The sequence below is a fragment of the Diadema antillarum genome, unplaced genomic scaffold (genome assembly GCF_040938485.1).
Source record: "Diadema antillarum isolate AM-2024a unplaced genomic scaffold, OU_Dant_1.0 seq00000182_RagTag, whole genome shotgun sequence".
Taxonomy (NCBI): domain Eukaryota; kingdom Metazoa; phylum Echinodermata; class Echinoidea; order Diadematoida; family Diadematidae; genus Diadema; species Diadema antillarum.
The window spans coordinates 1,845,819-1,872,375 of record NW_027271249.1 but is presented as its reverse complement, the minus strand read 5'-3'; the positions used below and the strand labels follow the sequence as shown (position 1 = coordinate 1,872,375).

Here is a 26,557-nt window from a genome sequence, read left to right as displayed (position 1 = left end):
CTCTTGGTTTTGCAGCTCATCAAGAAGAAAATGAAGATAGTCAGTCCTGATGAGAGTGATGATGACTTTGGTTTTTGTCTAGATGAAGCAGAAGAAGAAGAAAAGGTGAGACAGTGTATTTAGGTGGAGCTTGCAATAACAAATATAGAGTAAGCTGTTAGAGGGATCGCATCATTTAAGTTGAGATGGGGATTCAGATTTTAATTTTTCGTGAGATGATTAGGAACTGCTTACATGAAATATTACAGAACTTGCCATTCTAAGAGGAATTCAAAATTTATTTGATGAAAACTGGTTTTGAAACAGCTGAGATATCCAGAAACAAAGAGAGGCAATTGAAAAGTGGGACACACCTTTTATTAGGACCACTTTATTTTGCTTTGTTCTTGGATACCTCAACCATTTCCAAGCCAATTTTCTTGAAATAAAGTTTGAATTCCTCCTAGAATTGTATGCTCTGTAATATCTCTTACAGTGTATAAGTGGTTTCTAATAACAGTATCTCAAAAAAACGTAACCCTAACTATACTTGTAGGCCGGGCTATTTAGGTAGTTGATAGAGCCGGGGGGGGGGGGGCCTCCCAGGCCCCCCCTCCAGATCTCGGCCGTCGACCGCGCGATCGCGACGAAAATTGGCACACACATTGCCTATGATGTAATCTAAAATACCATGAAGTTAATTTTTCAAAAAATCATCATTTATGCTAATTTATGCATGATGATGCATAAAATCAGACTATTTGGTATAAATCACAAAAAAAAACTCAAAACAGGCACATTTTTTGTGTAAATATTCTTTTTAGTGTCCTTAGCAAATGTTATAAAAAAAATTGTGATATCAGAAAAAATTCTTAAGTATTTTATTGTTTTTTTGAATTTCTTATGTATTTCTTTGTTTTTTCGACTTTATGTTTTTCATTGTTTTTTCGATGAAATTTGTCCGCGACATCGCTCCTAACAAGAAAATATGTTATTCATTGATTTTCATCAATAAAACACCAAAATAATCATGCTTTTATGAAATTTGCCAGTAAGCACAGTTTGCATTGAAATTGTACATGAATTAACGTTTTTGAGCAATTTTTGGTCTGACATGCATGTACATATTTATGCATAACTTCGGAACCGCGCACCCGGGCGTCGCAAATTTGGTGTCAAAAGATGCGGGAGACTCGAAAGAAAAAAGTCATGAAACGTCGCGGCGATAGCTTTTTTCGATTGCGATACATCGCGCGGAACGTCGGGGGGGGGGCCTCGGAGGCCCCCCCCCCGGCCTAGTTAGGGTTAAAGCTGAATCCTCATCTCAAACAAAATTATATACATGTATCATGCCTTTAAGTACTTGAGAGTTGATAAATTCTCTTTCTTTGAAACAGAGTTTTAAAATACACTGTACAGGCATCTCTGGTTATGCTTCCTGCGAATCAGTTGTAATTTGCAATATTTTCCCTTAATGCTGAGAAATTATTAATACTGACACTCATCAAAACCCTGAAAATAACACTGATTATTAAACACGAACAGCACACCCCATCCCAGTAAGACTTGTAGGCTTATAGTGTACATCACACCTGTACTGTATGTGGTTTGCTTTACAGAGGTACAGTGTATCTCAAAAGCATACCTCTGCTACATCTCTATGCTCACCCAACTTTGGCCTCCTTAATTCCAAAATGTACAACATCCTGAGGCATACAAGCTTTTGCCCATGCTGGTTCCACCAAAATAAATCTGTGATTCGAGAAAACTGGCTTCAAAGTTTTTCTTCGAATGCAATTATGATCACGGGGAGGTAAGACAGTTTTCGCCTCTTGACAATAGAAGGTATGCTCTTAGCAACCTCCGGTATTTTCATTCAAGCTTAGCGCCAGAGGTTCATATGCACAACCAATAATTGACCATGCAGGATGCAACGCACTGACCAATAAGATCACTCCCTCATTGCTGGGGGCCGAGTTTATCTGTGGCGCTAAATCCAAATCTTCAGACACGTTTCTGCTCCGTTTAAGCTCAGAAAATCATGGCCCAGAAAAATATGAATTTCTTGCCTTTCCTTTGATCATTTAGCTTCAGATTTTTGGCAGATGAAAGATGAAAGATTAGACTAAAAAATCATGTCAAAAACAGAATGTCAATGGTTTTGACCAATTCTGATGATCTGACTTCAAACTTGTTTCTCTTGCTTCACAAATCAGCGACTTTCCGATTCTTTTGACATGGCAGGTCACAATTAGACTATGACAGGCCATTAAGATTACTGTACCTCAATGAAATTGTGTCAAGAGTAAGTTGGCCTTCAAGGGAAAACAACCCTGAAAATTCTTTACTTTATGTAAATGGAAGCAAGAAAACAAAAAATTGACAGACAGGACAGTGAAAGTTTGAGCAAATTTTGATCAAGACTATGATAGTTTTGATTTTTTTTTCTCTTTTTGAAGCTGTGATCAAACACAAATTAGCAATTCTCTGAGATTACATATGAACTCCAAACCATATATTCTCTGTGCTCCATAAAAAATCAAATAAATGAATAAAAAGAAATAATTTTCTAATGCAGAAAATTTCCAATCATGCACCCCTATGCGATTGCTGAGAATATGTATCTACAACTCCTGCATAAAAAAAGAAAATATTATAAACGTCAGACATCAGTAACAGAAAAAAATAATGGAATTCTGAATACATGGAAAGTAGGAAGAACCCAAATGCTATATCACAGAGTAGTCAATTTCTGTTATTTGATCACACCTTCAAAATTCCATTACTTCTTATTTTTAATGGGATTTCGGTCAAACTTTCAATACCCAGTTCCTCTCATTTGTCTGCATTAATCGAACAAACTTGATGGATGTTTAGGATAGATTTTCCCTTTAACTGTCATATGAGCCAATCAGTAAAGGCACCCTGCCCTGCCCCTCCCCCCCCCCCCCCCCCCCCCCCCCCGATTGTGTTTTTGTATGAAGCAAACTCCCTGTGACATCAGGGCATTTTTTTTACATCATAATTTGTTTTTGTCGAGCCCTCCACGCTCAACTGGACATTTTCCGCGACCATTCTGCCGCACAAATTTTTTTGACCGCGCCGCTCACTGACTTTTTACTTTCAAGTCTTGCACATCCTATGACACCATTTTCACAAAAATCGGACATACAGCTACGATCCTGCACGACCTTTTATACATGCTTGTCAGAACAAAAATGGCTCAAAAACATGATTTTGTGTACAAAGTCTATGCAAATAGAGTTTTCTCACCTTTTCACAAAGATGTGATTATTTTCACTTTCAATCACTGAATAAATTAGTTTTAGAATAATTGTGCTTAAGATAGGTTCTGTAATAAATTTTGTTTGAAAAAATGGCAAAAAAGTCGAAAAACAGAGAATACATAAGAAATTCATGAAAACAATAGAATACACAAGAAATTAAATTTGATACCAGTTTTTTTTTCAAGTACATTGTTTCGAATGCTACAAGGAATAATGTCACCAAAATTTAGGATGCCATTAGCTTCATTTTCTGAATTATTAGAGCAAGATTTATTATTTCACACATATTTATTAGTATAAGATATAAAAAATGATTTTTTTGTTCTTTTAATAGTTTAATTGGTGGATTACGTTACAAGTATTAATGTATGTGCCAATTTTTAGGGCGATTGTGCAATCAATGGGGGGAGTTGAATCACTCTCCTCCGGCCACAGAACAGGCCAAAAGCCTAGCCTGGTTAGGGTTAATGCTGAGAAATTATTAATACTGACACTCATAAAAAACCTGAGAACAACACTGATGAACACAAACAGCACACCCCGTCCCAGTAACACTTGTATAGTGTACATCACACCTGTACTGTATGTGGTTTGCTTTACAAAGGTACAGGGTATCTCAAAAGCATACCTCTGCTAGATCTCTATGCTCACCCAACTTTGGCCTTCTTACATGTAATTCCAAAATTTACAACATCCTGGGGCATACAAGCTTTTGCCCATGCGGGTTCCACCTTATAAAATAACTTACTTTCAGTTCAGAAGAATAAATTGCCCTCCATCAGATTCCTTCCAAAGAGGTCTAAAATTGTCACTTTTTATGTCTTTTTTTTATTGTCTATGTTTTCGTTTCTGTATTTTCTGCCATTCTCATAACCTTTCCCTCCGAGTCTAGAACACTCCACGAAGTGGATTTTATTCATTATGAATCATATCAGTTATTACTGTGATCTCCCCAAAGGAGGGAAGTTATGTGTATAACGTTATCTTTGGTATTGGTTGGTTGGTTTGTTTGTTTGGTTTTTGGGGTTTTTTTTGTTTACAAAATAACTCAAAAAGTTGTTAACGGAAGTGTCATAAACTTGCAGGGAAAAAATGATGATGGCACAAGGAACAGATGGTAAAATTTTGGCAGTGATCTGGGGATTTTAATGGATTTTTGAAGGCTTTTTTTAATCCTTTGGCATGTACTGGTGTACATTTTCTCTGTTCTTTTAAACCCCAGATGCCGAGAATGCAGGCAAGAAAAGAGCCTGCCCCAGCTAGAGAGGCATTGCTCGAAGAAAGTGAAGAAAAGCAGGTGAGAGAGTTTGCAGGACTGGTGCTGTTCAATTATTTTAGTCAAATACGACCAAAACAGATACCTGAAGGTTGATGATTCCAGGGAATGAGGATGACATGATCGCCGCATGTTCGTTTCCTTCCACATTTTTGTTGTGACGTAGAAAGAATGTTTTTTTTTTTTTACTTTTGTGGTTCTGAAGAGAACTGGGCCAAAGTGATTGAAAGCTGTTTTAAAGGGTGTGTATAGTTCTGGTCGAGGTGAGGATTTAGCTTTTAACGTTTTGCAAGATATTCAGAAACTACTCGATGAGATGTCAAAGAGCATGCAATTCTAAGGGGTATCAGAAGTTTATTTGATGAAAATCGGTTTTGAAATGGCCGAGATATCCAAGAACAATGTGAAACAAAGAGATCCTAATAAAGGCATGGCCTGTTGCCTTTTATTTCATTTTGCCTCTGACGAAGATTCTGCTAGGATCGAAAGCTCAGGCCCCTTTTGACGCCTTTTATTATCATCACTTTTTTGGATATCTCAGCCATTTGAAAACCAATTTTCATCAAATAAACGTTGAATCCTTCTTAAAATTACATGCTCTTTCATATTTCGTACAAGGTTTCTCATTATCTCACTTAGGAATGTTCAAAACATGAATCCCCACCTCAACCAGTACTGTACAGTCCCTTTAACCTGTCACCAGAAGAAAAGAGTAACATATGGAGATAGAGGGCTGTATGGACTGATATAGGGCCTGTGGGGGCAGAGTCTACCCACGGTGTGCAACAGCAGAAGTATACACGGCCAGCGCCACATTTCAAAAGGGGGTGTGGGGGCACATCCGGGTTTCATGAGATTACAAGCAAAAAAAACAAACAAAGGCCTTCTTGTGTCCCTTCTCGGTTTCTTCAGCTGACAAGCAAAAAGAAAAGAAGAAAAAAAAAAGTCTTCAGTGCATCTTTCTCATTCCAAACTTCCAAGTTTCTTCAGCTGACAAGCAAAAAAAATAAAAGAGCCTTCAGCTCAAAAACAAACGCCTGCAAAAAAGTGGGGGGGGGCCTGAGAGGTGTGACATTTTGTTGGTTTTGTGATGCATGTTCTCATATACAGCAGATGCTATACTTTCTCTCAAATGGCAGGAAATTATCTTTGTGTCCTTATTTTATCAGATCTTCCAGGATATGCTGCTTGTCATTTCCAGGTGACACAACATTTGCTCCTTCCACAGTTACTCCTGTCTTACTTTCCTCAGGGACTTAGGGCTAGAGTTACAATAGGGTTATAGATTCCATTTGATGTGAGGATTAGGATTAGGATTAGGGTTATGTTTTATGGGTAGAATTTATGTTTGCATTAGCGTGCAAGTATATTTCATGGGAGTAATTGTCACAGGAGCAAATGTCGTGGAACCATCATTTCTACGGGATGTTTTGAAAAGTGAACTGCTATGTTTTGAACATCAACATTTTGTATGATTTAATCTGTCCTCTCTGTTGCAGCTTGGGAAAAAGAAGATGAAGATGAAGAAGAAGAAGAAGGTAGTAAGTCCTGCTGATGATGGAGAAGCTTATTCATTATCAGAAGACCTTTATTTTTGTGCAGACAAGGTGAGAATAGATGAAGCCTGCAATGGGTGAACTTCCCTTTAAAGTCGGTAGCTACTCCAACTTGGGAAAGCTCTCTTCCTGTGAAACAGATTCATTTTTGCTTTAAAAGCGTCCCTGGTAGTGCTTTCCACAAATGCTGTGATTCACTCGTCAAATGTGGGAGCTGTAATTTGATTTGTTTCTTTCAAGAAAATGTCACACTGGCACTCTAAACCCTGATGCTCCCAGGGTAATTGAAACCTTCCATTACGGAGGGGGGCATTATGGCCCCCTTAAGATCTTGGACGCAAATTATGCGATAGCAATGAAAATTAGCACGCAAGTCACTCGTGATGCAATCTAAAGGGCTGTACACGTAAATTTCAGTAAATCTTACCATTTTAATTTATATTGATTAATTATGCTAATTTATGCATGAAATTAGAGTTTGGCTTTATCATTGAATAAAACTTCAGGCTTTATTTCTTTTTAGTTTTTTTATTTTGTTTGGAGACTGTTGGGAATTATGATAGAATGCACACCAAAAAAAAGAAAAAAAAATGGGTATCAATTTACATTTCTTATGTATTCTATTTTAAAACTTTCTCATGTATTTCTTTATTTTTCAACCTTTCATCATTTTGTCAATGGAAATTGTTGGTGACACTTTTTCAATGATAAACAGCCTGCTATTCATTTTAATCAGTAAAAGTCAAAATAATGATATGCATTATATCGTAGGTGTAGTAGATACATGTAGATGGGTGGATAGAAAGATATACAGTAGGTAGAATGGCGGATGGAGAGATATTACAGTTGACAGTCAACAGATATTTAGATGGATGAATTAATAGATACAGACAGACAGACAGACAGACAGACAGAGACTCCAACTCTCCCGTTTTCGACAGGAGATCTCCTGCCGAAAACCCATTTTTGCAAAATCTCCCGTTCTCCCGCTTGAGATTTAATTTCTCCCGCCCTGGCTCTGTCTCTCCTGTTGGAAAGGATTTCTTACTTATGGCTATTGTATGTTGAAAAAATAAGCCTTAGATACACCAGAGAGCATCTAGAACCCCAGGAATTTCGCGCTTCACACACATCAACTTGGAGTATCCTGTTTGCTAGGGGTGTCAGGCGGGAGAATCTCCAGATCAGAAGGAGCTTCGGGTTGGAGTCTCTGGACAGACAGACAAGAGCAACAGTGAACGCTGCTTGGGAGAGTGGGAAAGAAGGGCAAGACAGACAGATGATTATCGTGTATACTCGAAACCAAAAACACGAATTCAAGTTGATGAATTTTTCTTGCTTCGTGTTCGTTTTTATTGCAACTGGTTGACGTCGATGTAGGGCAATTTGTCAGTCAGTTGCAACAAAAATATGAATGTCGATGTTTTGTTATGCAGTCGAGCGATATGCTAGAGGATTTAGATGACAGAGCAGATGCTTTGCAGCAGGGTAGCTCTCTATGGTCCTCGATTCAAGTTCAAGAACAGAGCGGCTATGTAGAAAATTTGGTATGGATATCATATGTACTGTATGTCCCCCAAAAAAATTACAATCAAATTTTCACATTGACAACACCCAATATGATTAAACTGTCTAAAAAAAATATCTTAAAATCTTAAAAAGCTCTATTTTGCAGAAAATCCCATTCAATTTGGTTAAGCGGTCACAGAGAAATGTGAAAAGATGTGAAGCATGTCATGAGTCTGATTCTTGGCACTTTGATGCTTTTGTGTGTGAATACAATAGACAGAACTTGGAGGGAAGAGAATCTTGACATCCTCTACATACAAAATTCCTCATATCTCTTTGACCACTGAAGCAAATCGAATGGGGTTTTCTCTAAGATGTGGCCAATGAGTTATAGTTTCATACCCTGAATTTGTATTTGGATTGATTCACTGTTTTTAAAGATATTATTGCAGAGGGTCCAGTTGTAATTTTTTTTTTGGACATACAGTACTGTGAATATATTTTTTCTTGTGTTTGTTTTTAATCTGAAACGTACCAGTTGTATTTTGTTCATGTGTGTATAAACATATACAGCTGTATGGGTATATGTATATATATATATATATGTATATTTATATATATATATGTATATATATATTCGTATACATATACATATACATAATTATACTTATACACTGTACATATGTATATATATATATATATATATATATATATATACTGCATCATCAGAAACAAAATTGAAACAAAGTTCATGCTGTATTCGCCAAGAGTTTATTTCGGCACACAAATTTTCAAGTGATTCACTCTCTCTCGTGTAATCAGACATACTTACATTCCCGCAATGATCTGTTTTCTATGCACATCCAATTTATACACCCATTATTTTTTTTTTTACATCACTGACAATCAAAATTCCAACCAAAATTGAAAGGGAAAAAATGGCACTATATTGATGTTCTGCCTGCATGTGTCTGTTCATGAGTCTGCCATAGCTATGTCTGTTGTCATGGTAACTAATTGCCCTCCGAGTACAGTGTAGTTACGCACACCAGTCAAACTTCGGTTGTTCATGAAAATTGTGCATGTTTTGCACTTGTGCGCACATGGTGTATAGTGAGGCATTAATTTTCCAAACCACTGTTAGCACTTTGTCTACTGTAGTTTAACTGAGCTCAAAACAGCTCAGGACACCATGGATACCACCAATTTTTTTTTTTTTTTACATTGTGTTAGCTCACCTGTGCCGAAGACTCACCAAACTTAGTAGATAGCAAGCCTAGGGGGATAGGATTTCAATTTGCTCATAATGGGCACCATGCCCCACCTGAGGGGCCCCCAGGGGACACAGGGCCCCCCTCCCCCAATTATAAAGGGATCTTTACAAATCTTGTTCTTCTCTGAAACCAGAAGTGATAGAGCTAAGTTGATATTATGAGTTAGTAGATTGATTGTAGTTTCAAGTTTGTTTGTGGCGGAATCAGGGATGCCCCCCTTGGCACCCTGGGAAGGGGTCCAAATGCAGGCCTACATTGTTAATTTTCATCTTCTTGAAAAACCATGATGAATTTCCACTAAACTTGGCAAGTAGCATTCCTAAGGGGATAAGATCTCAAAGGCCTGAATTCCCGAAGGTGGTACAAATGAAACCATGGTTTAAACCATGGACAAAAACCATGGAGCGCCAAGTGTCGCATGGAATATTTCATTACGAAATCAGTCATTTCGTTGACAAAATGACTGTTTCGTTGACGAAATTATCATTTCGAGGACGAAATGTTCATTTAGTTACAAAATGTTGTCATTTTGTTACAAAATAATCATTTCCTCGATGAAATGACTGATTTTGTAACGAAATATTCAATGCGACACTTGGCGCTCCATGGTTTTTGTCCATGGTTTAAACCATGATTTCATTTGTACCACCTTTGTGAATTCGGGCCAAAGTGTTTGAATGGGCACCATGCTTTCCTTGGGGGCCCCAGGAGGCCCATACCTCCCAAATTAAGGAATAACCAATACTATTCTTCTCTAGAAGCAGAAGTGATACGAGCTCTAAAGGCATTATTTACCATTTGCAGATGAAACAAAAACCCTGCTTTAGTGCTTCAAATAGTACTAAAATATGAGTTAGGGATAGAAACAACCAATGTGAAAATGTTTTTCAAACGAGTGTAATCAATGTTAAGTATTGTTGAATATATGAAATGTGAACAATACAACTGAAATGTTTTGTATACTAAATTGTCTACAGTTATGGTTTATGGAGTAAGATAGTGATATCTTCTTACTGTATGTGTTTACATAGGTTTTATTGTACAATTTTTTGTGGTAGGATGTTTTGTGATACAACTGACCTACATGTACACATATGCATCAAACGTGATGACTCGAACATCTTTTAAATCACTGATCCCAGTGGTAAGAAGTACCTTTAAGTTTTGGTTGTTTTTTTAAGTGCAAAGTCAAAACTTTGTAAGTACAGTGTACTTGGTAGGTATTTTTACCAGTGCGATGGAATATGCAAATGGACCTCATGTCCCCAGATCCCAAATAAAGCAGCCCACCTCCCACCCCTCCCCCCCCCCAAGTTTACAATGTTCTTGGGTAAAAGTCTCGAGACCCCCGGGTCTCTTGTTTGAATAGTCTTATACCCCGTTTATACTAACGAAAAAGGGGGTTTTGAAACCCCCTGTAGCCGCTTCGAGCAGGCTTTCAGCTCAGTATAAACTGACAGAATTCAGAAAAGGCAATCCGATCAGGTCGGGTCGGGTCGGGTCGGGTTCTGGAACCTCCTACGGAGGGAGGTTTCAGAACCCGCTATAGCAGGCTCGAGGAGGTTCGACTGCAGTATAAACGCAAATGGGGTTCGAGAAGCCGCTTTTTGGCCGACCCGGAGGTAATTGCTGAAGGTCATCACCTGCTTACATAAACAACCCTGCCATCTCGACCAATCCCCTCTGCAGAAAGCATTTCAACTTGCACACTGTCACTCGAAAGCCCGCGCCATAAATCAGAGGGGAGGAGAAGGTTGGGCCTGCTAGGGCCTGCTAGGGTCTGCTTTTGGCGAGCAGTATACAGACAAGAGGCTGCTTTTTCAGAGTGGGTTTTCGAACCTCCTCAAGGAGGCTCTGAAACCCGCTAGCAGTATAAATGGGGTATTAGATTCTTTCTTTTTCCGGCTCTGTCCATTCACATGATTTAACCTAACATGATTTATGATATGGTATGATTATGTTCTTTATTTTTCTATCTGTATGGCTACTCGTAGTATTCTTTTTAGTTTAGTCAGCCTGTGTTGTTGTTGTTTTTTGGCAAATATTATGTTTATTCTCGTGGTGTGTGAATGTTATCTTTTGATCCATTGTTTGTTTTGTATCATATTGTGTTGCTTTATATGCTGTAAACTCATTTACAGACTCACTGAAAAACAGCCCTGAAGCTGATAGTGTTTTTTTTAATTGTTAATTAAAACAAAACAAACAAACAAACAAATTTAACCTCAAATGTTTGATAAAAAAAAATAAGATTTGTCTTCAGTCTCCTCTGCCAATTAAGGTCAGCTTCAAGTTTACACTGAGATGGTGACTGTTTCAAAACCATCTGTGATAGCATAGGCACAGTTCAATGTTTATAATTTCCTCAAGTGTAACAATCTGAGTGTTGGCAATTTTGATATGCTTTGTACGGCTATGGCGTTTGCAGTGTTTTACAAGTGTCAGCATAGGGTTGTATCACTCTACCAACATTGCCCGTGGTATCGCAATAGTTTGTGGAATTTCCCATGTGCTGTTCGTATGTGGAAGAGTTTTGTGTATGGTCGTTTTTTGACAACTGTCATGAATTGGATGTCGCAAGAGATAACTTTTTTTGTGTGCGTTTGTCCACCAGGATGAGGTTATTGATTCCATGGAGTTAGAATGTGTTGGAGATGTGAGTGCATACAAGGCAGCAGGCCTTCTTCCCACCGACTCAGAGGTAAGGGACAAAAAATTCCCAGCAGCAAAAATGTCCTCGTTCTTCCTCCATTCTCAAAATTATCACATGGTTCCCGCATCTGTACCCGTTATGGTGATAGGGCTTTTTCTGTTATTTCTCCATCTCTTTGGAACAAACTCTTTCGTTATATTCGAAATGATGAAAGTGTTGATAAGTTTAAATCATTGCTGAAAACTTATCTATTTACTCAGTCCTAATTTTTGTTGTTGTTGTTATATCATATACACATAATGCTTTGTTTATTACCAATAAAAAATAATGATAATAATAATAATAATAATAATAATAATAATAATAATAATAATAATAATACGTAAATATTATTGTTATTATTATTATTATTATTATTATTATTATTATTATTATTATTATTATTATTATTATTATTATTATTATTATCATCATCATCATCATCATTTTTATTATTATGAAGACTAAGATACATTGTAGTTATGATTTTTTTTCTTTTTGAAGCTGTGATCAGACACAAATTTACAATTCCCTGAGATCAAATATGAACTCCCAACCATTTGATCTTTTGGCTCCATAAAAAATCAAATAAATGAATAAAAAGAAATCATTTTCTAATGCAATAAATTTCCTATCATACCTTCTAGAGTAATTCACAAATTTTACAAGCTATGCTTTTCTTGTGAATTTCTCTTTTCCATGTAAAGTTATAGATTAAGATTGTATTGCTTACTTGTTTATTTATCCAAACCAGAGTTGATATCATCATAATTGTATTCATGTTATGTTGAAAATTACGTATTTGAAAGTTTCTTTTGATGTTATGTACTCATGTAAGCGCTATGTATATTACTTTGTATTACTTTATATGGAAATAAAATGATTTGAATTCATCTGAATTTGAATTGAAATTGAAATTGAATTGAACTCCCTCATGCAAAAAAAATCCCCCCCCCAAAAAAAAAAAAAAAAAAAAATCAGACATTGGTGACAGGAATAAAAATATGGAATTCTGAATACACGGCAAGTAGGAAGAGCCCAAATGCTATATCACAGAGTAGTCAATTTCTATTATTTGATCACACCTCCAAAATTCCATTACTTTCTCATTTTTTGATGGGAATTTGGTCAAACTTTCAATACCCAGTTCCTCTCATTTTTCTGCATAAATGGAACAAACTTGATGCATGTTTAAGATAAATTTTCCCATTAACTGTCATATGAGCCTATCAGTAAAGGCACCCTGCTCTGCCCTCACCCCCTCACCCCCCCCCCCCCCCCCCCCCCCGATTGTGTTCTTGTATGAAGCAGACTCCCTGCAATGACAAGCCTTTTTTTTAGCACAATTTGTTTTACTTAGTGTGTTTTTTTCTCAATCTCACATACAGTGTACTCTCATGTCTGAAATGTAACCTATGACCCTCTTGAAATTCTAACCCAATGACACCTCCAGGAGAGTTCGTCTGAAGAATGTGAAGTCTTGTTTGATGGAGATGATGACTCGTCTGAAGACGATGATGATGAAGAAGATAATGAAGGTGAAGCTGAAGAAGAGGTTGTACGTGGTCTTGGTTCGATGGTAAATCTTTTAATTTGTTTTTGGTTTTTTGGGTAATTTGTTAAAGGCATAATTTACCATTTTGCAGATGAAACAAAAAAAGTCAGCTTTTGTGCTTCAAAATAGTAACAAAACGTGAGTTAGGGATAGAAACAAGCAATGGAAAAATTTGAATCGGTATAATATACAAAATGCGAACAATGCGAGCAATTCTAGGTGACATAGATTTTTCTCAAATATTTGGGCACAAACATAACTTATCTGGTAAGGAGGCCATGCAAAAACACATTTCTGGTACTAACTTTTTACACCAAGAACTAGTCTTAAGAAAGTTTGTGGGTTTTTTTTTTTTTTTTTTTTTTTTTGGGGGGGGGGGAGAAAAATGGAATTTGATGTTTAGAGCTAGTGTTCACTCTGTATTTCTAGTATACTACTGACACCCAAATAAACATCCACGCACTGTTCAGTACACATATCATGCAAATATTGTGCATTCGTTTTCTTCTGATTTTTGTTTCATGATGAAAGAAAGTCTTTCACCGGAAACATAAAAGTGTAAGTTAAAAGAAAGATGGTCTATTTCATTTCCATTTATTCATATTCTAATTAATTTACAACTGTGACAAATATGCGAGCAGTTGGCATTACGTACACTATCATTACGTAATCGTTACCCTCACAGATCTAATGTTTGCAATTGTTGCTATTAATACAACATCTGATTCAAATGTTACTGATGATAGCAGGGATGATGATCGTGATGATTCATAATGATGCTAAATGAAACTATTAAATCTTAATAGTAATCATATTGGTAAGAGACAGATGGAAACTAAAAGAAGGAAGATTATGAAAGTTACAACAGTAATATACAAATAACGAATGTTTATGAGTGCAATGGACAGAATATTTCATGAGGTGAAAGATGAAATGATCCATTCAATGAGGCGCAGCTGAGTTGAATGGATCAAATATTTCATCTTTCACAGAATGAAATATTCTGTCCATTGCACGAATTAAAAGCATTTATTTTTTTTTACTTTTTTGGTAATGCCTGAATTAGATCCTTGTCATTTGGTGTTTTATTTCTTTAAAAACAGGAGAGAATCTCAGACCGAGAGAGTGCTCACTGAGCGCTTTACGGTAGCGCGCTGTCGCATACTCACACTGCAAACGCAAGCGTTTTACACGCATAGTGTGCGGGGCTTTTGACGTGTGTGCAATGGAGCAAATCATATGAATTCAAAATTGCATGGTAAATGGAGCCTCAATTGCACGGATGATGACGTCAAAGTGAAATGGGACGAATGATCAATGTCAAACAACCAATCAAATGACAAAGATCTATTTTAGGCGTTATATAGTAATGTACAGTAAGCCGTGATATATTATTGTGATTTTAATGATCAAAGTGTGTGGATGATACAGGTGATTGACCATGTAGGGGTCATCATCGACCAGAGCTCTTTTATTTTGATTGGTGTAGGGCGTGGATTTTCAGTATGCCCAGTCTATAGGGAACCTTTCTTCAGCCCTTTAAAGGGTGTGTACAGTTCTGGTCGAGGTGAGGATTTAGCTTTTACCGTTTTGGGAGATATTCAGAAGCCACTCTATGAGATGTCAAAGAGCATGCAATTCTAAGGGGTATCAAAAGTTTATTTGATGAAAATCGGTTTTGAAATGGCCGAGATATCCCAAAACAAGGTGAAACAAAGAGATCCTAATAAAGTTGTGGCCTGTCGCCTTTTAAATTATAACTTTTTTGGATATCTCAGCCATTTGAAAACCAATTTTCATCAAATAAACATTGAATCCTTCTTAAAATTACATGCTCTTTGATATTTCATAAAAGGTTTCTCATTATCTCACTTAAGAATGTTCAAAACATGAATCCCCACCTCAACCAGTACTGTACAGTCCCTTTAAAAAGGTTCACATCTCTGTACAGATACGACATATCTCCCTCTCACACTCTGTCGTGACTTTTTTCTCTTTCATTTCTATATGGTCACCGACAGTGGTTCAAACGGCGTAGTATTAGGTCATCACGCGCAAGACGCTCAAGATCACGTTCACGTTCGCGTTCCCGTTCGCGTTCACGTTCGCCTTCGCGCAGGATGTCGAGTTCAACCAAAAGAGAGGATGAAATAGGTCAGTCGCCACTCGCTTGCTTTCTGGAGCTCATTCATTTCTTCATACTCTTTTGACTTGCATATATGAACTGAAAATGCCTTTTCTTATTGTGTCATCATATCCATATGTGACCTTGCATCATAAAACCAACAAAAAGTCGCACGCACTGATTTTGTGTTACATGTAGGACTGAAAATAGGTGAAATGAGTCAACCCAGCCAATCTTGAGTTTTTCTCTTTTTTTTTTTGGAAGAGCGAGTCTTCTTTTACATTATACTAAAATTTGGGATCATAAAATGAACAGGAAGTTGTGTTTTTAGCAGTTTTTCTTGAACACCTTTTGTTAGAATAGTGTGATTAGGTGTTTCTCATAGAGTCCTCTTTTCATTTCGTAAAAAACCTGCCCTTTTCACTTTCAATTCCAATAACTTTAGAAAGAATCATTCTACTGCTTTGAAAGGCGGCATTAATCATCTACATAATGTGTTAATGAAGCATATGTTCATTTCAACTTAATCTGATAATTCCTTCTGTGTTGCTGCTCCGATGGTTAACATCCTGGTTTTTTTATGTTTGTGCTTTTCATTAAATCGCACAGCTAGCACGGATTGGTAAAGATTAAGCGCTTGAATAGACCTTGTACTTCAGAGCCTCTTTTCTCACTACACATTTTCCTGAGTTTGTGCTTTCTTTCTAATATTAGAATAGGTTAGGAGAGTCCATTTGAATTGAGTTATACATTTCAGAATCTGCTCTAAACTGAAAATCCATGTCTGGCAACTTTTTGTTGATTTTGTGATGCAGGGTCACGTGTTACAAGGCAACACCGCTAACCATTTTCTTCAATGTCAAATTTTTTTTGTGTGTTGAGGAGATGACATGTCACCCTTTGTTATCTACCCTGACGTCTCCGAGCCCTAACTTTCATCTTTCATCGCATACATTTTATTTTCATGAATCTTAGCTCCTTGTGAAAATTGCAAAAGTTTCGTACATTCAAAAAATTTTGGTTTTACTGTAGTCATCTATTTTTTTCTTTTAAGGTGTGAATAAATTATAGTGTATTGCCTTGTTGTGCATCGTCATCGCTATTGTTTTTGCTCGTTTGGCTCTTTTCATCTCAGACTTCCTGTGTAAGTCGTGCTCCTCGAGGGCCGAGGTGATGATGTGGGTCCTGGCCCTGGCGACGGGCCGCATCCCCGACTCCTTCCCGGGGATGGAAGCCGAGGAGCTGGCGGGTCTCAAGGCGGCCGTGAACACCTACATCTCCACCCTCCAGCCTTACAGCGTTCCCGTCATCGTCAATCCCGTATCCCTCCCCAAACGCAAATCCGTCGAGCTACTCCTGAAAGGTCTCAACAATTTGGTAAGTTGATCACTTGCACATTTGATAACTACATGTATGTAGCTTTAATAGTGTGGCAGATTTGGTACGGGTAAAACCAAAATGGGCATAAATCACCAGACATCTGTCTTGACTCTGCAAAAGGGAGCTAGGGACAGGCACCAAAAGGACAACTATTTTAGCTGTTATTTTCGCGTACAGATACTTTTCTCTAATGAGGAAATCAAAGACATTTTTTTTGAATTTATGGTGATGCTAACGTAATGCACTAATACACTAGCACATGGAGACATTTTTTCGTATTGTTAGCTCACCTGAGCCAAAGGCTCAAGTGAGCTATTGCGATCGCCCTTCGTCCGGCGTCCGGCGTGCGTCGTCCGTCGTGCGTAAACTTTTTACATTTTCATCTTCTTCTTGAAAACCCCAAGACCGATTTTCATCAAACTTGGCAGGTACTGTAAAAGTGGAAATTTTCGCGGTGTTGAAATTTTCGCGCATTTCGGGCAACCAGAAACTAGCGCGAAAATAAAAGCCCGCGAATATTTTTCCTTGCCATATGTTCCTGTGCGTGACGTCTTGATTCCGCGGAATTAAAAACACGCGAAACTCTTCTGACCCGGCCAAGCGCGAAAAATTAGTCGCGCGAAAATATCCACTTTTACAGTAGCATCCCTAGGGGGTTAGGAACTCAATTTGTTAAAATGGGCACCATGACCCACCCAGGGGGTCCCCAGGGGGGCCCAAACCCCCAAAAATTAAGGAATCTGTAAAAATCTTCTTCTCTAGAACCAGAAGTGATAGAGCTAAGTTAATACTATGAGTTGGTACATTGATGACTGCAGGGGCCCCCAGGGGACCCCCAGGGGGCCCAAATCCCCAAAAATTAAGGAATCTTTAAAAATCTTCTTCTCTAGAACCAGAAGTGATGGAGCTAAGTTAAAGGTATCGTACAGTTCTGGTTGAGACCTAATTTCAGGTTTATGATATTTTTAGGTGAGATAATGAGAAATTTCATATGAAATATGAAATAGCATGCAATTTCATGAGGAATTCAACGTTTATTTGATAAAAATTGGTTTTGAAATGGCTGACATATCCAAAAAAGAACAATTTTAGTAAAGTGTGGGACCCACACTTTGTAACGATCACTTTGTTTTACTTTGTTTTTGGATGTTTCAGTTATTCCAAACCCGATTTTCATCAAATAAACTTTGAATTCCTCTTAAAATGGTATGCTCTGTACTACCTGTATATCATAAGTGTTTTCTTGGTATCTTGCAAAAATTTAAAAGCCTAATTCTCATCTCAACCAAAACTGTACTACCCCTTTAATACTATGAGTTAGTACATTGATGACTGCAGTTTCAAGTTTGTTCATGGCAGAATCAGGGGTGCCCCCCTTGGGACCAAGGGGAGGGGGGTGAGGAGGGGTCCTAATGGGGCCTAAATTGTACATTTTTATCTTCTTCTTTAGAACCCCATGACCCATTTTCACCAAACTTGGCAGGTAGCATCCCTAAGGGGTTAGGATCTCAATTTGTTAAAATGGGCACCATGCCCCACCCAGGGGGCCCCCAGGGGGGCCCGAACCCCCCAAATGAAGGAATCTTTAAAAATTTTCTCTGGAATCAGAAGTTATAGGGCTAAGATAATAGTATGAGTGAGTACATTAATGACTGTAGTTTCGAGTTTGTTCATAGGAGATCCAGGGGTGCCCCTCTTGGGGGCAGGGGTGGGGTGGGGGGAGGGGGGGTGGGGGTGGTTGGGAAGGTCCAAATGGGGGCCTGAATTGTACATTGTCATCTTCTTCCTGAAAACCTCATGATGGATTTTCGTCAAATTTGGCAGGTAGCATCCTTAGGGGGTCAGGATCTCAATTTATCAAAATGGGCACCATGCCCCACCCAGAGGGCCCCAGGGGGCCCCAATCCCCCCAAATTAAGGAATCTTTAAAAATTTGGGCCCTTATTGTACATTTTCATCTTCTACTTAAGAATGCCTGGTCAAATTTTGGTAGAGCTGTGAATAATTTAGATTAGTGACTGCGTGAAAGGTGAACTTGCGATACTCAGGTGAGCGCTAGACCCGCGGGTCTCTTGTTGAATTCGCTCTCCAACTGTGACTCGCACAATTTGAGAAAATTAAACCATCACGAAAATAACACCTTATACAGTACCTCTCATATGAGAGCAAAATCATTGACATTGTCCTATTTTTCATTGGTATCATCACCGTGTAATAGCATCTTACCCCGTTGAGACCTGACTGATTTTGCAACAACATGCATTTCCCTTACACACCTGCCCCAAGTATACTTGGGACTCGTCCTCAACGGGTTAACTTCAATATCTTTCAGGGGGATGAATGTTTCTGTATATCAGTTGGCCTCATGGTAGAAAGTGCTACGTCTGATGTAAAAGTTGAGTAGCTGTCCCCTGATTAGTTTTCCTCTTTTTTTGTCGAGCCCACCGGAGGTGCGGGGAGACTAAGGGATCGCCTGCGGCGTCTGTCTGTCCGTCATCCGTCCGTCCGTCGTCTGTCCGTAACGCTACAAAAACTTCAATAACTCTTTACTCTGGGCTTCAATTGCATTCAAACTTCGAGGGAAGAGGGGTCTTACAAAGTTTCACATTTTACCATAAATGAAGGTCACCTCAAGGTCAAAGCTCGCAGGCAGGGGTCAATGAACTTTAGGGCCCAATGTTAAGTTTTTATGGCACGTTTCTATTATGGGTCATAACTTTTGATCCATAGGTTCGTATGTTACCAAACTTGGATGGTAGATGTCCCTTAGGGAGTGGATGGTCACCACAGGGTCAAAGGTCACAAGCATGGGTCAACAAACTTGTAGAGCCCAATGTTAAGTTTTTGTGGCGCGTTTCTATTATGGGTCATAACTTTTGATCCAAAGGTCTGTTTGTTACCAAACTTGGCTGGTAGCTGTCCCTTGGAGAGTGGATGGTCACTACAAGGTCAAGGTCACAGGCAGGGGTCAACGAACTTTTAGAGCCCAATGTTAAGTTTTTATGGCGCGTTTCTATTATGGGTCATAACTTTTGATCCATAACTCCATTTGTGACCAAACTTGGCTGGTACAATGTCCCTTGGGTAGTGGATGGTCACCACAAGGTTGAAGGTCACAAGCATGGGTCAATAAACTTGTAGAACCCAATGTGAAGTTTTTATGGCGCGTTTCTGTTATGGGTCATAACTTTTGATCCAAAGGTCTGTTTGTTACCAAACTTGGATGGTAGATGTCCCTTGGGGAGTGGATGATCACCACAAAGTCAAAGGTCACAGGCAGGAGTCAACGAACTTTTAGAGCCCAATGTTAAGTTTTTATGGCGCATTTCTATTATGGGTCATAACTTTTGATCCATGTAACTCCATTTGTGACTAAACTTGGATGTTAGATGTCCCTTGGGGAGTGGATGGTCACCACAAGGTCAATGGTCACAAGCATGGGTCAAGGAACTTTTAGAGCCCAATGTTAAGTTTTTATGACGCGTTTCTATTATGGGCCATAACTTTTGATCCATAGGCCCGTTTGTTACCAAACTTGGATGGTACACGTCTGTAGATGTCTCTTGGGGAGTGGATGGTCACCACAGGGTCAAAGGTCACAGACAGGGGTCAACAAACTTTAAGGGCTCAATGTTAAGTTTTTATGGCATGTTTCTTTTTTTGCCATAAATTTTTACTCTTTTAATGTATATCTATTTTTATCTGTTATATCTCTTTTTTTATCTGTTATATCGCATTCGCATACAATTTCTTGTATGCGAATGAGCGAGACACATTATGGCACTTGCCTTGTTTTCTCCATCAAAGGGCAATTCTTCTACACGATTCTTTTGGGATCATAGAATAAAGTAAATGGGAGATAAATTGTAGGGGGCAAGAGGGGTTTGCAGCTTTTCTGGAACACTTTTTGTCAAACAGTTTGATTACATACATTTTGTATATTCTTACATCCTCTATTATTTTTTTAGAAACCTCTAAACACTCATCACTTTCATCTATTAAAAGAGAAAATGATAGGATGATGCTACTGCCTTTTAAATGAGTATTAGTCATGAATAGATTGTGTTGGTATAGCATGCAAATTCTGACTCAATGCCATGTTCAATTCCCTGTGGTTTCTTTGGAGTTTTATATCCTGTCTCTTGTCCCATTCATTGCACGCAGCACAGCTTGATGAGACTTAGCACTTAGCACTATAGACCTGAATTTCAAAGCCTCTTTTCTTAGCACTATAGACCTAAACTTCAAAGCCTCTTTTCTTAGCACTATAGACCTAAACTTCAAAGCCTCTTTTTTCGAGAAGCACTTTTCCAGGGTGCGTTCTTTCTTGCCATTTCTGTACAAGCTGTTATTTTCACGAGGGTGTAATTTTTGTGAACTTTGCGAAAAACTGCTGGACCATGACTTGAACAACATATGAAAATGTTACCATGCTCCAGGGTAATGGTGCGGTCCTCTTACGATAGCCTTGGTGTTTATTCGCAAAAAGCAACATCTCATGAATATGTCCGTGACCTCCTGATTTGCGAAAATATCTGTATGGGAAAATAACAACTAATACAGTTGTTTAGCTGTATGTGTAGATATTAGTTAAGGAAGGACATTTGTCTATAGAGTTATATGTCATTTTAAAGCTCAGAGTACTGAGTATACTCTTTCAAAATCTGCCTCCAATTAAAATAATCCATGTCTGGCAACTTTTTGGTTGTTTTGTGATGCAGGGTCACTTGTACACTAGCTGTGGTGACTTGTTACTTTCTAGACCTAACAAATTGATATACGTTTCTCCATTTCTCTTTCAAAGGTTAACATCGAGGAAGAGTTTCCCGTCACGCTCCCAAGCAATTATGAGGAGGAAGTCTTCACGGCAGCCACTGACACCTCATTGGAAAGCGTAAGTTGAGCATAATTCTGTAAACGTCTTTATTTGCACGCGAATAATTTTTCGCACTGAGCAACTCAAAAACTTTTTTGCGGGGTCTTGAATTTGCACTGCCCCATTGTCAACCTGTTCAAAATGTGCAGAGAAAATTGTGAAGATGTTTCACAGGTGTCAAAATTCATGCTAGCCATTAGTAGCTCAAAATGCAGAAAAATTTGTGTGCCACAAAAATTGTCGTGTTAACAGTTATGATTTTCTATTTGCAAGCTTGTTTCATATCATTTCCTCAAGGAATTTGAGAGAAATTTCCCCACTGGAGAATTTGGGGGGAAAAAAACAAACTTGTTTTTGCTAGGGAAGGGAATTTTGTGTAATTAAACTCAAGAGAGCAATAAATGTCTGGGAGAAAGATACCTCTTATTGATGACCCTGGCACTCTTGGAGTCCCTAGAGTAGAGCCAGAACCAAGGTGCTTATGCCGAGGGCCGTTTCACTCTTTCTTGACGAGCATTCTGATCCAGTTTTGGTCGGTGAAAATCGTCTAATCAGCGCAAGCTACTGCAAACGCATATTCATGAGTTTTGCTTCATACATACAAACTAATGGAAAGATGCATATGTTGTTGAACTGTGACTTTCTTCGATGTGGTGCGAAATGCTTGATAAAAGGTGTGTCACCTAGGCAAGAAATGACATAACAGAATAACTGCACGGGTAGAATTGATGTTTGTGAATGCTCTTGGGTGCAATATCATTCTTGTAGTGATATTTTTGCTTGTTGTGATATCTTTACTTTTGTGTGCCCTGACGCACATGTTGTCTCCACTTATTTCTTCTTAATCTTCTTTTTCATTTTGTGTAACATATACAGTGCAATGTATCCCTTTGTAATGTTCATTCTGGTTTTTGTTTCATGTTTATAATGTTTAGGATATTTATCCTTTATTCTTTACCTGGTGGAATAAATAATTGTAATAATAACAATATTAATGCAAAGAGTATTGGCTGTAATGGGCTTGGCTGAGTGAAGATTTATTTCTTTCATTGGCAGGAGATTGACAATGAACTCAAGCTTTTCCGGCATGTGCATCCGGCAAAATTCTTTGCATTCATCAAGAATGCCGGCATTCATTCTCTGGGTAAGTTTACAGTTTCTGCCTTTGTAGCTCGCTGGATCAGAAGTCTTAAAGGGATGGTATAGTTTTCAATTCAATTCAACTCAAATGAAATTTTATTTCCAATAACACATGTTTGTTACCATTACAAATTAAAAGAAAACAAAACGTAGAATGTATTACAAAAAAAAATGCATACATCATGAAACCAATTATTCAAAATAATTGTGTTTTTGGGAAAAAAGGGACCCATATGAAAGACAAGGTTGTAGGAATGTGGACCTCTCAATATATTATATCAGATTTACGATAGAATAAATGTAAAGGTTGTGGCTGAGATGGTGTATTCAGATTTTAACTTTTTGCAAGATGATTAGAAACCACTTATGAAATATGAAAGAGTATACAATTCTATGAGGAAATAAAGTTTATTTGATGAAAATTGATTTTTAAATGGAATGGCTGAGATATTCAAAAACAAAGTAAAACAAAGTCGTCTATGTGAAAGGTGAGTCCCACATTTTATCAGGACCTCTTTGTTTTTGGATATCTCAGTCAATTCAAAACCAATTTTCATCAAGTAGACACGACATTCTTGTGAATGCTCTCCAAACACATTTTGGAATAACTGACAGGGCATTGTCATGGTTTGAGTCCTATTTGAATGATAGGAGACAGAGGGTTCAGGTCGATTCCAGTATGTCCAAGGAGTTTGATGTACCCTGGGGTGTGCCCCAAGGCTCCTGCCTGGGTCCCCTTCTCTTTACTTTGTATGCTAGTGGGTTGTTCCGTGAAATCCAACACAATTTCCCAGAAGTAATGTGTCATACCTATGCGGATGATACACAGCTGTACATATCTTTTTCACCTACTGCAGCAGATGAGAATTATACTGTGTCCATTATAGAGCGATGTATTATGCATCTTCACAGATGGTTATTATCCAACAATCTTCTACTTAATGATAAGAAAACCGAATTTGTAATATGTGGCACTCAGCAGCAAGTTTCAAAACTACGCACTGAAAGCCTGAAAGTGATTGATGTTGATATTTATCCTGTTGATTCTGCACGGAATCTGGGAGTGTGGTTTGATTCACGCCTAGCTTTTGACAGACATATCTCTGAAGTATGTAAAAATTCATTTTATCATTTATTTAATATTGCACATATTCGGAAGCATTTGACACGGGAAAATACTGAAAAAATCATCCATGCGTTTGTCACAAGCAGATTGGATTATTGTAACAGTTTATTTTATGGCTTACCTGATAATCAATTAGGTAAACTACAAAGGGTGCAAAATGCATGTGCTAGATTAGTTTGTAATTCTCCTCGTTTTTCTCATTGTCGTCCATTACTAAGTGCATTACATTGGTTGCCTGTAAAGCAGAGAATCATATTTAAAACTCTGCTAATTGTATATAGAGCTATTCATGGTACTGCACCAGTGTATATACAGGAACTTGTAGAGTTAAAAACATCATCTCAAATATTTTATCATCTTCGAAGTTCACAGGATCAAACATTATTGAAATATCCATCGGGGAAACCAAAAGTTACTCTTGGTGACAGGGCATTTTTGTACGCTGCACCAAAATTATGGAATAATCTCCCTTTGTTTGTAAGACAAGCAGTTACAATCAATGAGTTTAAGGCCAGGTTAAAAAGTCATCTTTTGAAGTAATGTATTTTCTGTTTGAATTTCCTGTATGCGTGTCATTTTGTAATGCGCAGTAGAGTATATTATTATAGTAGCTGCGCGATATAAATGTCCTTTATTATTATTATTATTATTATTATTATTATTATTATTATTATTATTATTATTATTAAGTAAACTTTGAATTCCTCTTAGAATTGTATGCACTTGCATATTTCATAAGAGCTTTCTCATTATCTCACCAAAAAAAAGTTGGAAACCTGAAGCCCCATCTCAACCAAAACTATACCATCCCTTTAAGTGAGCCAATGCAATCATTCATTATTCGAAGTCATTCATCATCATGTATTTCGTCTTTCTTGCTCTGTCTGTCACAAAGCATGTATAGTAATTCTCAGCGAATTTCATAATCAAGGTAACTGTGTGGTTGCCTATGATTATCAATGTTGGCATCAGTACAAGAATTGAAAGTATTCAATTTTTTTCCCCCCATCAGTTCAAAATATGGAATAATTGTGAATATTGCTGTCATTAGAAGAAGTTTAGTACCCAGTACACTTTTTGTGTCCAAGCCATTTTGGTTCAAATTTTCTGATCAGATCTTGCTTTAATAGTCGCTAGCATGTCTGCCTCCCAATTCAAATGACCCCAGGTTCGACTCCCCCGAGTGTGGCTGAGCAGGGTTGAGTGTAATCATGCCGTCCCCTCTAGTGCTATGAGGCAAAACACTCTGTCCCTCAGATAGGACATTAAATGGAGGTCCTGCATGTGAGAAAGTCACAACCCATGCACTTAAAAGATCCCACTTCATTCATTCATCGCAAAGAGCAGGGTGTTCAACCCAATGAAGAGGTCCCGCCTCACATCCAACTGGACCCCATGGAAGACCATGCAGCTAGTGCATCTATCCAGCCGTCTTCTCAGATGGAAAATGAAACAAACAAACAAACAAACAAACTATGATAAACAGAATTCTCCCCCTGCTCTCTTTCATAAAGGACTCAAGATGGCTCTCAAGATCATCATCATCCTCGTCGTTGCCGTGGTAATCGCTGCCGCCGAGAGGCTGTGGGTGCAGGACATTCCCACCAAGCTGAAGGACTTTGTCCAGCAGGACACCCACGTGGTCAGAGAACTGGACATTGCAAGGACCAGCTCCTGGATGGAGGTGGCTGAGCTCTTGATTGAAGGTGACCTATGGAAGTGAGATACAGATGTAAAAGATTGATTGTTCCCCCGTCCCTTTAACCCATTGAGTAGATCCGAGTTTACTTGGCAGGTGTCTATGGGAAGCATGGGTTATGGCAACATCAACTCATCCTCAAATGTGTTTAATAATCAAGAAAAGAAAATCATACAAGATATGTCTGTTTGCCAGTTTGAATTTAAGTTGGACATCATACTTTTTTTTTTTTTTTTTTGAGGTGGGGGGGAGGGGAGTGGGAAGGGGGAAAGAAGAGCTAGTTTTGAATTCATATGTGTATTGCATTTCACTAGATTTTGTTGTAGAGTTGTATTGTTGTAGTTGGAAATAACTTCAAACATTTCACAGACCAGGTTCTGTGAACACAGGTGGTTACTAGGCTCTTGATCTGATATGACCACTGAGGCACAGATAAAAGATTGATTGCCCCCCCCCCCCCCCCTTAGTGTAGAAGATTGTGCAAGATGTGTCATGATAGCAGCTATGGTCAACTTGAAGTTCATATTCAAAGCGCTGATAGGAAGAGCCACATTCATGTTGTGATGTCAGAGACAATTATGAAATAACTTCTACACAAATGTCTATCTGTGTTTTCATATGTGCATCTGTAGATGTTAGGTATGCTTTGTTTGCTAATGATGCTGAGAATAAGTTAGTGAATAAGGCAAATTTCTAATTTTTTATTTTTGTGTGTGTGCAACCATATATATATAGCCATTTAGATAGTATTGTTTGCCAATGATGTCGAGTGTAAGGCAAAGAATTATATTTCTAACCATGTTTTTGTATTTGCATTTTAGATATAGGCATTCTTTGTTTTGCAATGATGCAAAGAATAGTGTAAGTCAAAGAATTAGTCAAATATCTAACCACTTTTTTTTTAATAATACTATGTGCATCTGTAGATATAGGCATATATTGTTTGCCAATGATGCCAAGAATAAGTCAAAGAATTATATTTCTAACCATGTTTTGTTTTGTATGTGCATCTTTAGATATAGGCAGAACATGCAGTGTCTCATGTTAATCATTTGGCCTTTGTAAAGGTGTACTGATCTATCA

General features: G+C 38.1%; 1 protein-coding gene across 2 annotated transcripts; it reads left to right on the top strand.

The window, feature by feature from the left end:
- Positions 1-25: 25 nt before the first annotated feature.
- On the top strand, positions 26-25,633 carry LOC139728500 (uncharacterized). 2 transcript variants are annotated; one of them, XM_071639438.1, is made up of 11 exons: positions 26-101; positions 4,488-4,563; positions 6,042-6,149; positions 7,535-7,645; positions 11,496-11,582; positions 13,027-13,152; positions 15,150-15,282; positions 16,389-16,630; positions 21,438-21,527; positions 22,566-22,653; positions 25,290-25,633. In XM_071639438.1, exons 1-11 carry the CDS (start codon positions 31-33, stop codon positions 25,496-25,498), a joined length of 1,341 nt encoding a protein of 446 aa, XP_071495539.1. In that variant the 5' UTR covers positions 26-30; the 3' UTR covers positions 25,499-25,633. The 2 variants fall into 2 exon arrangements, with proteins under 2 accessions (XP_071495539.1, XP_071495540.1); XM_071639439.1 differs by lacking the exon at positions 7,535-7,645.
- The last annotated feature ends 924 nt before the right edge of the window (positions 25,634-26,557 follow it).